This window comes from Aethalodelphis obliquidens, unplaced genomic scaffold (genome assembly GCF_003676395.1).
Source record: "Aethalodelphis obliquidens isolate GAN/ISIS:26980383/991018 unplaced genomic scaffold, ASM367639v1 scaffold9, whole genome shotgun sequence".
Classification (NCBI taxonomy): Eukaryota; Metazoa; Chordata; class Mammalia; order Artiodactyla; family Delphinidae; genus Aethalodelphis; species Aethalodelphis obliquidens.
In genome coordinates, this window is record NW_020837953.1 from 2240019 (window position 1) to 2253673 (window position 13655).

At 39.6% G+C, this 13655-nt stretch overlaps 1 protein-coding gene across 3 annotated transcripts in view; it reads left to right on the top strand.

Annotated features, from left to right (window-relative positions):
* Window positions 1–3397: 3397 nt before the first annotated feature.
* CYP2J2 (cytochrome P450 family 2 subfamily J member 2) overlaps window positions 3398–13655 on the top strand; it is a 31411-nt gene continuing 21153 nt past the window's right edge. For 2 of the 3 annotated variants that reach the window (XM_027108357.1, XM_027108356.1), the window contains exon 1: window positions 3405–3653. In XM_027108357.1, coding sequence (XP_026964158.1) covers window positions 3444–3653 — 210 coding nt within the window. In that variant the 5' untranslated portion in view covers window positions 3405–3443. Of the gene's footprint in view, window positions 3654–13655 lie in introns of all 3 variants that reach the window. The other variant, XM_027108355.1, reaches the window with a different exon arrangement.

A 13655-nucleotide genomic window follows, 5' to 3' on the forward strand; every position in this document is an offset into this window, starting at 1 on the left:
ACTTCAAGTACTTGACATATAATTTAATACCAAGTTAATACCAAAAAGTACTTCTTAATATTTATACAGTGTAACTTCTCTGGATAGACAGGTTTCATATAACAGTTTTCAATTAATGCTGAAAAAAATCACTTTATAGTAGTAATCACAATTCACTCATAATGAATTACTAATTTATCTAGGAATTCATGTGGCATAAGAACCAATGAAGGGACTAATCTGATAATTTCCCAGCATACAATTAATATTCCACTTAGTTGCTTTACATGCTTTCATGTGTGTGACTTGATCGACAAAAAATATGTACACAATATTAACATTTTTCTTTTTCTTTCTTTCTTTTTTTAAGAGCAACTCAGTGATTTGGGGGATTAGTTGGTACAAGACAGAGAACATAAAAGGAAAAGTATAAAGTACAAAATAACACTGAACACCAATGCCAGTAATCACCTCATTATTGTTATAACTAAGGATATTATTAATTTTGTGTTATTCACTTTTCTTTAGAACATAAAGTCAGTAACTTGAACCTGAGGTATAGACAGAGTACACACACAACCTTATACAAAATACTTTTTAAAGTCATACCACATTTTAAAATATTAGGAACCAGATACCTGTGCTGACTTGTATTTTAACTTAATGGAAAAAAGAAGAGAACAATATTCAACCAGGGAAAGTCATACTGATCATGGTAAAAGCTCTTAAGGTGGAAAATGTCTTTTTTTCCCTTTGTACTTACCACAGGCTATACAATGTCCTAAGGGTATTCATTATATGAAAAAATATTAATCACAGCTTTGAGACCTTACTTCAGAAGGAAGCAAGGAGAAAGCAAATTAGGTGAAGCTTCATCTTTGTTTTCAAAGAAGTGTTCTTAATTTTTCTTCTTGTAGAAGAAGTTTAAATCAGTTTATTATAAATATATCGAAACCATTACCATTTTAGGTGAAGTCCAGCACTTGATTTATACAAAGTCCATGAAAAGAAGTCAATAGAGATCATCTAATCTTAAATGTTACATCATCCATTCCAGCCCATGGCACAATCTCTCACTTGCAGCATTGTTTAAACGCAAACAAAACAAAACAAGACAAACAACCCCGCCAAAAAAAAACCCACAGAAGACAAAAACAAACAAACAAAAAAGGGATGGAGGGAGATAACAAACCTAAATGTTCATTGATATGGAAATGGGTAAATAAATTGTGGTGTAAAAATAGAACTAGCATGTGATCCAGGAATTCCACTTCTGGGTATTTATCTGAATAAAATGAAAACACAGAAGTTGATGGCATCCCCATATTGCTTGCAGCATTATTTACAATATCCGAAATATGGAAACAATCTAACACCCATCAATGGTTGAATGAATAAGAAAAATGTGAGATCTATATATATATATATATTTTTTTTTTTTTTTTTTTTGCGGTACGTGGGCCTCTCACTGCTGCGGCCTCTCCCGCCACAGAGCACAGGCTCTGGATGCCCAGGCCCAGCGGCCATGGCTCACAGGCCCAGCCGCTCCGCGGCATGTGGGATCTTCCCGGACCGGGGCACGAACTCGCGTCCCCTGCGTCGGCAGGCGGACTCCCAACCACTGCGCCACCAGGGAAGCCCCTATATATATTTTTAAGGAAATCTTACCATTTGCAACAATGTGGTTGGACCTCAAGGGTATTATGCTATGTGAAATGTCAGACAGAGAAAGACAAATATTATATGACCTCACTTGTATGTAGAATCTGAAAACAGAGACAAAAACAGAGCTCATAGATACAGACTGGTGGTTGCCAAAGGCCAGGAGAAGGGGATGGGTGAAATGGATGAAGGGGGTCAAAAGGTACAAACTTCCAGTAATAAAATAATCATCTGTATGTAAAGTACCGCCCGGTGACTGTAGTTAATACCGTATTGCAAATTGGAAAGTCGCTAAAAGAGTATATCTCAAAAGCGCTCATCACAAGAAAAAAATATTGTAACTGTGTATAGTATTGGTTGTTAGCTAGACCTTTTGGGTGATCATTTTGCTCAGATGAATCATTGTGCTGTACACCCAAAACTAATACAATGTTATATGTCAATTATACTCCCCCAAAAAATTGTGGGGTAGTGATAGAACTACATAGCTGTTAAAGTGAATAAACTAAAGCCATGTGTATCAACCCAGATAGATCTCAAACACAAAGTACTGAGAAAAAAAATCTATTGTAGAATTATTTTAAAAACAGCATTTCTATAAATATTAGAAACACTGCATGGATGCATAACAACTATAGTGAAACAGGAAGATGTGGACTGGAAGGATAAAAACTTAAAAACTAAGCTCTGACTAGTATCTCCCTATAGACTTTGGAAGATAGAAAAGAGACTTGAATGCTCTTTTCTTTTTAAAGAAAGATTTTAATCAGGTTGTCTATATATATGTTGAGAATCTGAGTGTGTGCTATACTATTCCAGTACTACGCTTCACGTTTTGAGTACCTTACAAATGGTGAGACACAGGTAGGCACACAGGATAGCACAAAAGGTTGGAACCTGGGCTCCTACACCATCTTGAGGCTTCAGAGGAAGAATCTCACTAAGCAAACCAAAAAGGACAAGGACTAAGACACCTACCTTCAATGTTCATTAAGCACCTATTAAAGACTAGCCTCAGTGCTAGAGCTTTGATGTAATGCTTCTTAAACTTCGAAACAGTTACAAATACAGGGCCTCCTTTAAATGTGCTGCAGACCGGTGGATTCATTTATTTACCACGTATTTGATATTAACCTGTCTCAGTTTCTGCAACTGCAAGATGGAACGAAGTGTATCTGCATAAATTTGTCAGAATTAAGCAATTCATCTAAAGAAGTCTGGCATATAGTAAGCGCCCAGAAAATATCAGGTGCTGCTGTCTTCCTATTTTATTACCAGGCGCGGTTCCAGTCCTTTGGTGAGACGGTGATGATAGAAAAACACAGAGCTCAAGTGTCCGCGGCCCTCTCTGAGATGCGATGACATAAACCCAAGAGCCCCGATGGTCTCACAGAGAGACAGGCTCTCTAACTAGCTAATAAAAACGCTTGTAGCCAGGCCTTTTCCGAGACTCTTGCTGTTCTCCCAGGAATCCGGCCACAGGCATCTGGTGGGCGGCAGGCGGGCTGGGAGAAGGCAGAGGGGAGTAGAGGACCGGGTGGAGGCGGGTTGGGGGCGCGGCAGGAGGCGCGGCAGGAGGCGCGGCCTGAGGAAGAGCCCAGACGGGTCATGCAGACCAGGCTTCGCGGGAGCCTAGCGGGCCAGGGTAGGGGCGCGGCGGAGTGAGGGTTGGAGAGGGGGGGCGGGGCGGGGCGGGGCCGGGGGCAGGCGGGGAAGGAGGGCAGTGCTGGCAGCTTAGAGGCTGAGAGCCGCCGGGACCTTCGCTGGATCAGACCGCGGAAGAGCGAGCCGAGGTCGCCGCCATGCTCGCGGCGGTGGGCTCCCTGGCGGCTGCTTTCTGGACCGTTCTCCGTCCCCGCACTGTCCTGTTGGGGGCCGTCGCCTTTCTCTTCTTTGCTGATTTCCTCAAAAGGCGGCGCCCGAAGAACTACCCGCCGGGACCCCCGCGCCTGCCCTTCGTAGGCAACTTCTTCCATCTGGACTTTGAGAAGGGGCACCTGTCGCTTCAGAGGGTAGGAGTGGGCGAAGGTGCCAGGGCCGCGTCCTGACCCTGATCTGCAGGACAAGGGCCACTCCGGGTACCGAGGGCGGGAGGCTGGGGCGGGGGGGTGTGGGCTCTGAGGCTAAAGCGGGCACCCGGGTAGCTTTGAGCCTCGCTCTCCTCACCAGCAACCAGCATGATTCCACTTCTAGGGATGAAATTTTGTTAACTGTTTACTATTTAAGTGTGCCAGACACGATATGTTCTTTAAGTCATTTAATTGTGTGTCTTGTTACATATTATTGGGACATGGTATTTATACTATAATCACTTTGTATTTTTAATATTATTTTCCTTGGGGGGGAAAAATCCGGTACTTTTCCTCTCAGAGGCTCCGTTTCCCATGTGTGAAATGGTGATACTTCTACCTAAATCCTCACCACTTTTCAAATGAATTGCTCCCATCCCCACAAGGACTGAGCCCCTCACATTCAGCCTCCTCGCCCTGCAATCCACTCTCACTAAAGTAATCATTTTAAAATGTCACTCCTCTGCTTAGGCTTTCTCAAGGCTTCTTGCTGCTTCCCAGCTTTCAGACTCCTTAGGGAGCCACTTGGAAATCTTGCTGTAACCTCTTTCCACTTCTTTATAATCATCTTCCATCAGGGCTGCCTAACTGTGGCCACTCTGAATTCCTTAGAATTCCCTCCAACATCCAGCACTTTCTCAAGCATTTTCAGCTGCTTCCCTGCCTCTCAGCACAGGTACCTTGCTGACAGACAACACTGTGATAGGTGGGTGTGAACATTAAATAAAACAGTGAATGGTCAATATTAATACAGCTTATTGTAGGTGCCCAACAAATAATAGTTCCCGTTTCCCTAGAAATGCCTGGAGCACTTTAAACACAAGCCTATAATACAAACTCAGATTCCGATGGAGAAGGTTTTTATCACTTTCTGGGAGAAACACACATTTGGTACAGGATTAGTCTACAGAATTTTAAAACTAGGCTCCTAAACCTGTACCCTTCTTTAATGAATGTGTTGTTTAATTTCCAATATTGGGAGATTTTCCTGTTTTCTTTCTGTTAGTGATTTCCAGTTGGAGTACATTATGGTTAGAGGTCATATTTTGCATAATTTCAATTTTTAAAAAATATGTTATGGTTGGTTTTATGACCCAAGATACAGCACCATGCATACTTGAAAAAAATGTGAATTCTGCCGTTGTTGGGTGGAGTGTTCTATATTGTATGTCAATTAGATATAATTAAATGACTGTGTTCTTTAGTTCTTCTGAACCCTTGTTGACTTCTTGTCTACTGATTCTATCAGTTACTAGGAGAGGGTTGTCGAAGTCTTCAACTATAATTACTTGTTTTTCTATGTCTCTAGTCAGTTCTGGTAGTTTTCATTTTGCAGCTCTTTTAGATGGTGTATACACATTAAAATTGTCATGTCATCTTGGTGAATTTGCTCTTTATTATGTAATGTCCCTCTTTATCTCTGGTAATTTTCTTTGCCTGAATTTTACTTCATCTGATATAATATAGCCACACCAGTTCTCTTCTGATTAGTATTTGCAGAATATATGCTTCTTTATTCTTTTACTTTTAATCTACTTATACCATTTTATTTGAAATGAATTTCTTGTAGATAACATATAGGTGGGTAATTTTTTTCATTCTGCCAATATCAGACATTTGATTGGTGAATTTAGATCATTTATATTTAATGTAATTATTGATTTGTTAAAACAAAAGTCTGCCAATTTATTATTTGTTTCCTATTTTTCACTTTGTTTTTTACTCCTCTGTTTCTCCTTTCCTGTCTTCCTGTGGGTCACTTGAACATTTTTTGAGAATTCCATTTTAATTTATCTATAGTGTTTTTGAGTATATCTCTTTGTATTGTTTTTAAGTGCTTGCTGTAAAGATTACATGCTGTGAGTACATAACTTATTGCAATAAGTATCAACAGTTTACCACTTTAGGTGGAATACAGACACCTTAAAACTCTTTAAGTCCTTTTACCTTCCCCTACTTTATAATATATAATTTGTCTTAAATATTACCTCTACAGACATTGAGAACCACCTCAGACAGTATTATAATTTTTCTTTTAACTGTCAAACATGATTTGTTAAATTCAAGAAGAGAAGATTAGTCTACAGTATTTACCCATTTATTTACCCTTTCTGTTGCTCTTTCTTTCCTAACTGAAGAACTTTCTTTAGCTATTCTTTTAGAACTGGTCTGCTGGCAAAAAAATTCTCTTAGCTTTCCTTCATCTAAGAATGTTTTATTTCACCTTCTTTTCTGAAGTATATTATCACTGGATATAGAATTCTAGGTTGACAGTTTCTTTTATTAAACCCTTGAAAATGTTGTGCTACTTTTTTCTGGCCTTTCTAGTTCCTGTTGAGAAATCTGCTATAATTTGAATTGTTGTTCCCCATGAGTAATGAGTTGTTTTCCTCTGCATGCTTTCAAGAAGTTTTCTTTGTTTTTATTGGTTTCAGAGATTTGATTGTATGTCTTGGTGTTGAATTCTTTGGATTTATTGGGTTCACTCACAACTTCTTGAATCTGTAGGTTTTTCTAGTACCAAATTTGAGAAGTTTTCAGCCATTATTTCTTCAAATATTTTTTCAAGTCCATGTTTTTTTCCTTTCCTTCTGGTACTCTTTGGCACTGATTGCACAACTGACAGATCTTTTGTTATTCTAATATCAGTCCCTGAAGCTCAGTTGTTTTATCTTTTCTCAATCTATTTTCTCTGTGTTGTTCAGATTGGATACTTTCTATTGATGTCTTCAATTTCACTGATTATCCTATCATTACCACCCTGCTACTGAGTTGCTCTATTGAGTTTTTTGTTTACATTATTGTATTTTTCAGTTCTAAAATTTCTCTTTGGTTCTTATATATATTTTCTAGTTCTTTGTTAAGATTTTCTGTTTAAAATTTTTTTTGAGAGTATAATTGTTTATCAAAACATTTTCAATAGCTGTTTTAAAATCTTTATCCTATAATTCCAACATCTTTATCATCTCAGTATTAGTTTCAACTCATTCAATTTGAGATTTCTCTGGTTCTTGGTAACATGAGTAATTTTGGACTATATTCTGGACATTTGGTGTATTTTGTTATGTGACTCTGGACTCTATGTAAATCTTTTATTTTAGCAGATAGTCAATCTGTTGATATTCAGAATGTTCACTTTTGTGGATTGTGGTTCAAATGTCAATTTAGGTTATAAAGTCTTTGCAATACTATACTGGTCTACCCCACTTATGTGTTGTCCACCCCCATAGGACTCCAACCCACATTCTCATCAGTGCAGGCTGGAGAGAATGAGGATGGGGACAAAAGATTGGGGCCCCTCTGAGTAGGGTAGCCTCTTTCTTACTGGGAGTGGGGGGAAGTCAGTGATCTAACCATATCATCTCCATGGGATACAGGTGCCTCCTTATTTCTGTGGAGTGGTAGAAATCAGAATTTTGCCCACTGACTACTTCAAGGAGTCTCTTTACTGCTGTTCAGGGGTGATAGTCACAATTCAGCTCATAGAATCAGCAGGGAAGGGGCACCGCCTTATTGCAAAGGTAGGATGAAGGCAAGTTTCCATGCATCTTCTTCACTGCTGTAGCCCCTTATTAGGATGTGGGAGGGTCACATCTCTTATGGTATTTGTCTCCAGAAAAGGAAGGTAGAAAGGTTGAAATGTTCTGTCCTGGTGGACCACCCTTTATCTGGTCCTTTGACTACAGAGAACAGGGTTTTATTGGTGTTACTTTTTGTATGTGTCAGTATCATGATGATGAGGAGGAGTAAAATGAGATGCTTTTACTCACTCTTGTCTGGAATCAGAAACTTTGTCTGTGCCCTTGTTTTACCATTAAGATAGATATGACTAAAGAGGTTACATGATTTGCCTCATGTCATAAAACTGGCCAGGGATGAAACTGAGGCTAGGGTCTTATCTCTGGCCCAAAGATTTTTCACCAGAAGTGTTAAATTTTATTTTATATAGGTTTGCAATGAAATATTTTTGGCCGTAAAAAAAATGGAGTTAAATGGTGTGATTTAGTTGTAATTACATTTACATCCCAGCAATTTGGAAACATTAAGTACCTATCATTAACTACCTATCATTGCCTATTTATCTATCTTTACCTACCTATCTATCATTACCTATCAGCTATAACATTAAACAAGGACTTGGACGCAGGACTATTTGACTCATATACCTATTCTCTGACTTATGCTACCTGACTTTTCAAGATGTAGTTAGAGGATAATTGACTTATCCAGGGGTTCATTTATCCAATAGACATTTATGAAGTGCTTATTATATGACAGGCACAGTACAAGACAGCGTATGATGAAATGTGTGTATAAACTTTTGGTAACCAAATGAGATATCATGGGGTGGGATCACTGTGCATGGGAAGCCCTGGGGATAACCTCTATAGAATGTTGAAATAAATTTGGCTGAACTGGAAAGAAATGTTAGGCAAATGGTTATATGGAGTAAAGTGGACAGGAGATTTTTAAATGGGAGGAAGTGACATGAGCTAAAACAAAGTGAGAGGGCCGTGAAGAAACTGGCCTATTTGTATGGCATGATGGGAACCATGAACCATTCTTGTTTTTCCCCTTTTTTTCTAAACTTCCTCTACCACAGCTATATGTGCATGTATTTAAATAAGAGAAAATCTTATTGGACTAAAGTGGGAGAATGGTAGATAAGGTGGATAAATGTATTATGAGGATATACATTAAGCTGCTTGTAATAAAAAGGCCCCAAAATACAGTGGTGTAAAAAAAGAGTGAAATTTATTTCTGTCTCAGAAGTGAGTTCAGATGTAAGCAGGAAGACCAGGGTAGGAAGGCGGCTTTGTAACACAAGGTCATCCAGAAACCCCAGTTCCTTCTATCATGTTGCTCTCGTCCTACAACATCTTCATGTATGAGTTCCAGTCCATGGAAAGGGGAAAGGAGCAGGTGGTGAGAAGCAACTTTCCTTTAAGGACATGACCCAGAAGATGCAGACATCACCACTACTTACGTCCCATTGGCCACACCTGGAGAAGCTGAGAAATGTGGTTTTGATTGGAAAGTCATGTGGCCAGCTAATATTTAGGGAGCTTCATCACTCAGAAGGAGAGAGAGAGAATATCTTCATGCTTTCAGTTAAGGATGAGACATACAGAGAGAGTTAGGAAGAGCCCAAATTTATGACCACCAGCTAGGCACTAAATCTCTGTGCTTCTTTTTCTGAAAACAAAGAATACATTGTAGGGTTATTATAAGAATCAAACAAGTTCATGAATATCAGTTTACTGCCAGGGTGCCTAACACATAGTTGATGCTTCTTTCTATATCTACCACCCTCCTCCTTTCTTCAAAAATTTATAGTAACAAACTCAAGGAAAAGCCAGTTGAGGTTGCATACCTTGTCTGGCCTGATTGCTCCATGGGCTGCATTAATCCACTCTCTGGCCACTTCCCCTCCATTCCTTTGTCCAGATCTAACCAGAGTCCTTTTGCTAAAATATACTCCCAAATATATCAATAACAATAAATAATTTTATTATTTATTTTAGTATTATGGTTACTTATCACCACCATCCCAACGATGGGAATTAGTAATATCCCCCATTTTATAGATTTGGAAACTGGGACACAGAGAAGTTAAATAACTTGACCAAAAATCACATAGAAAGTGAAAGTAGAAGCTGGATATAAATGGATTTGTATGACTTCAAAAATCCACGTTCTTAAGCACTCACTGCCCTTACCTCTCCTATTCAGTTTTCTAGTTGCAAACAAAACAAGATCCAAAATATTTCACTTGACACTTGTATATCCTTGGTCTAGCTCACATTACCTTGCCAGGCTTGTTTCCCCTCTCTGTACACAAATGAGAAGGTATTTTTTTCCCAGAAACCTATCCTAGCCTTTGGTGCCCTTATGTGCTTCCTGCTTTCCCCCATTTAATAATTTATTGTACAGAATGGTAATAATAAGAACTGGTTACTTATTTGTATGCTCCATTAGATTGGGGGCATCTTAAGATTAAGGACCTGTACCTCCAGCACCCGGCCTTGACCAACCACAGGGTTAGTGCTCTCTAATGAACCTGTACTGCCGTCAGAAAACAGAGCTCACTTGTTCCTGAAAGCCCACATTTTCCTGTCTTTGCATTGGTGTATGCTATTCCCACAGCCTAAAATCTTTGCCTTCACAACACATATCCTTTTGCAGGTACCCACACCTTCATTTACAATCTGGCCCAAATATCAGCTCCTCTTAGAAGCTTTCTCCCGTACCTGGAGTGGAATTCTTCTCTTCTTTCAATAGCGTCATGCCCCTTGCTTCAGCATTATAACATGTATCATCTTCCACTGTGCGTTAGTTTTTTTCTGTAGTCAGCCTTCCCCGAGAGGCTTTGACACTTCAGGAAAACACCATAGCATATTGATCTCTGTATTGCCCTCACATATAACATAGCAATGTCAGAAGGTGCCTGACAACTGAATTTGATTTCCACAGGCTGTTCCCAGAAACCTAGCATAACCCGAAGAACTACCAATGAGACCAGTATTCTTAGCAGGAGTTCAGAGACCCCAGGGGACTGGTGAACTGCATCTATGCATAAATGTATGCATGTGTACAGGGTTTTGCTTTACCAGATCCATGACATACTAGATTTTTGAAGGATTGTATGACTTAAAAAGTGTAAGAAGTGTTATGAAGCTTTATTCCCTATGTCCTTAGGTTTCTTTTTGGTGCTTTATTGGATAGAAACGCTTTGTAACTATAAAAGCAATACAAATGCATTGAGTGACACATTTTAAAATACAGTTTAGCAAGTGAGAGAGAATCTTAGCTCCTTGAGCACAGAGCTCAGTGCTGGTGAGTGTTCAGAGGAACAGACCCTCTCACCTACTGCTAGTGGGAGTAAGAATTGATACACTCTTCCTTTTTTCCGTTTTATTTTTTCCTGTCTTTGTTCTGTTGGCTTTTGAGTTTAAGAACTTAAATTAAGTAGAATCTTCCTCAACTTTATATCTCATGGTTCAGTCTCTTGTCTCACTAACTCACCACTTCTAATTTTTTTTATTCTAAACATTTATTTTGCTCTACTTTATTATTTAAGTGCTTCATCTTACATTTGGAATACTTATCGTTCATATGAAATTTCCTATAACCTATTACTTTTATTTGCCTTTTATAGCTACTGTGCTATTCCTTTTCTCTTGATCTTTCTATTTTCATTTCTGATTTTAAGCCTGTTTTAGCCTCCTGAACCACCTTTTTTTTAATTGAAGCATAGTTGATTTACAATGCTATGTTAATTTCTACTGTACAGCAAAGTGATTCAGTTATACATATATACAGATTCTTTGTTATATTATTTTCCATTATGGTTTATCACAGGATATTGAATATTGTTCCCTGTGCTATACAGTAGGACCTTGTTGTTTATCCATCCTATTCATAATAGTTTGCATCTGCTAACCCCAAACTCCCATACCATCCCTCTCCCACACCCTGCCTTAGCAACATGTCTGTTCTCTATGTCTGTGAGTCTGTTTCTGTTTCGTAGATAAGTTCGTTGTGTCAGTAATGTCATATTTTAGATTCCGCAAGTAATATCATATGGTATTTGTCATTCTCTTTCTGACTTACTTCACTTAGTATGATAATCTCTAGTTCCATCCATGGTGCTACAAATGGCATTATTTCATTCTTTTTATGGCTGAGTAGCATTCCATCGTACACATGCACCACATCTTCTTTATCCATTCATCTGTCGGTGGACATTTAGGTTGTTTCCATGTCTTGGCAATTGTGAATAGAGCTGCTATGAACATAGGGGTACGTGCATCTTTCTGAATTATAGTTTCGTCCAGGTATATGCCCAGGAGTGCGATTGTTGGGTCATATGGCAACACTATTTTTAGTTTTTTTGAGGAACCTCCATACTGTTTTCCATAGTGGCTGTACCTTCTTACATCCCCACCAATAGTGTAGGAGGCTGAACAACCTTATTTTTAACCTCTTTTTTTTTCCCTTACACTGTCTTTTTCTTAAGAACTTGTTTGTTTTTGTACATCGAAGTGTATTCTCTACCTTACTTCTCAGATGACACTGGGACTTACTTTTACCTCCAAGTAAAGCCATTGGCACATGGCACATGACTGGCATGGTTACTTAAGAATTGGTAGATATCACCACTGTTGGTACCAGGGCTGCAGGAGGTCCTTTGATGTATCCATGTTTACGCAGTTGATCATGCCATAAAAACGTTTGATGTAGCTCTGTCGGACTAGAAATATACGTGGGCAGAGAGTTGGTAAGGGGTGAAACTCTGTAGAAGTTCATTTCAGTAAACACTACTGGAGCGCCAAGTCCCCTCCAAGAACAAGCTGAGATTCCAGGTCGCATACATTGTCAGTTAGGAGTCCTTTAGCTTAACCTGAGATTTTCAGCCATTCCAAAAGTATTTTTACTGTATATTCTGAAATAGTCAAGAAATCCTTTCTGTAAAACCTAAGAAGTCCATCCAGGCATTCAGCGTGATGAAATAAAAAGTCTTGACTTATATAGACCCATTCCTGCCATTTGTTAGAACAGGACGTGCACTTTTAGAGGCAGACCAGACTAAGATGGAATCTTGGCTCTGCTCTTTCTAGCAAGACAGACTTACTGTGCTAGTGATGAACAAACATGGATGGAAGACTGTAGACCAACAAGACAATGGAAGGATGGAGTTCAGGCTTGGTCTTTCATATGGGAGCAGGGTGGTGGAATGAGACTAAATCAATAGTATTTGCTCTGAAGGGGTGACACAGTCCAGGGAGCTTGAGGCAACATGGGCGAGCATAAGTGCATGGCAGCTGGGGAGGTGGGGCCACAGATACCTGGAGGAAATGAGCACTTCTGTTTGATACCACAGCCTTAGTAAGACACAGCCCTGCAGTCTGCAGGAATAGGCAGGTCTACTTAGATTGCTCTCTTGAGTAAGCATGTCAGGGAAGACTTTGATTTATGACCCTTGACTGCGGTCCAAGCCGTATTTGCACATACCTGAACATTTGTGTACACTCCTGACACACCCACACACTCTTCCATTCTCTCTGTCTCACTCTTCCTCTCCCAGCTCCCTCACCCTCATTCTCACATTCATTCTGTCACATCCACTAAACTCTAAAGTCCAAGCACCATCTCGGGTTCATGGCTTTGTTCTTAAATCTTACATAATGCTTGGCAAATTTCACCAACACCCAATAGCTTTGTCACCTTGGCTAAGTTACTTCTGCTAGGACTCATTTTTCTTACTGAAAGACAAGGAAAATCATTACTACCATAGGGTAGTTGTGAGGTTAATGAAATAAAATGTGAAAGGTGCTTATCATGGCACCCAGTAGACGTGGTTGTCTGTGACCACCAGCTCCTGTCTCTCGCACATCATCCCTGTGCTCTTGTCCTGTCTGTCACATGAGCAAGTGCTTCCATATCCCTTTGCACACAGAGCCCATTCATTCCCCAGAGGCTCGAGTGGCTGTCTGCCAGGTACCAGGGAACAAAGTGCCTTTCACATCACTGCTCTCATTCTTCTTCACAGAACACTTTGAGGGAAGAATAATTTTCTCCTTTTATAGCTAAGGCTCCAAACAAGTGAGGCGACTTTCCCTGGAGCTCACAGCTAGTCAACCATAGAGTTAAGATTTGCACATGGCTCCAGAACTAGTGTGCTCTTCTCCATACCTGGTCCCAGCCCTATAATGAATTTTCTGTCCCCTAGAACATGTTGAGGAAGGGGACATTCTCTCCTGGTTAAACAGATATGATTTACTAAGAAGTCCATGTTCACTAAACATATCCCAGCCTTCTCTGGTGAGCCACATGTATGAATTCTCTCCCTTCACTAGATTTTCAGATGCTTGCAGCTAAAGACCTTGTTTATTTTGTTAAACCTTTAGGCCTTATTCTCAGGACTAAGGGTGGATACTCACT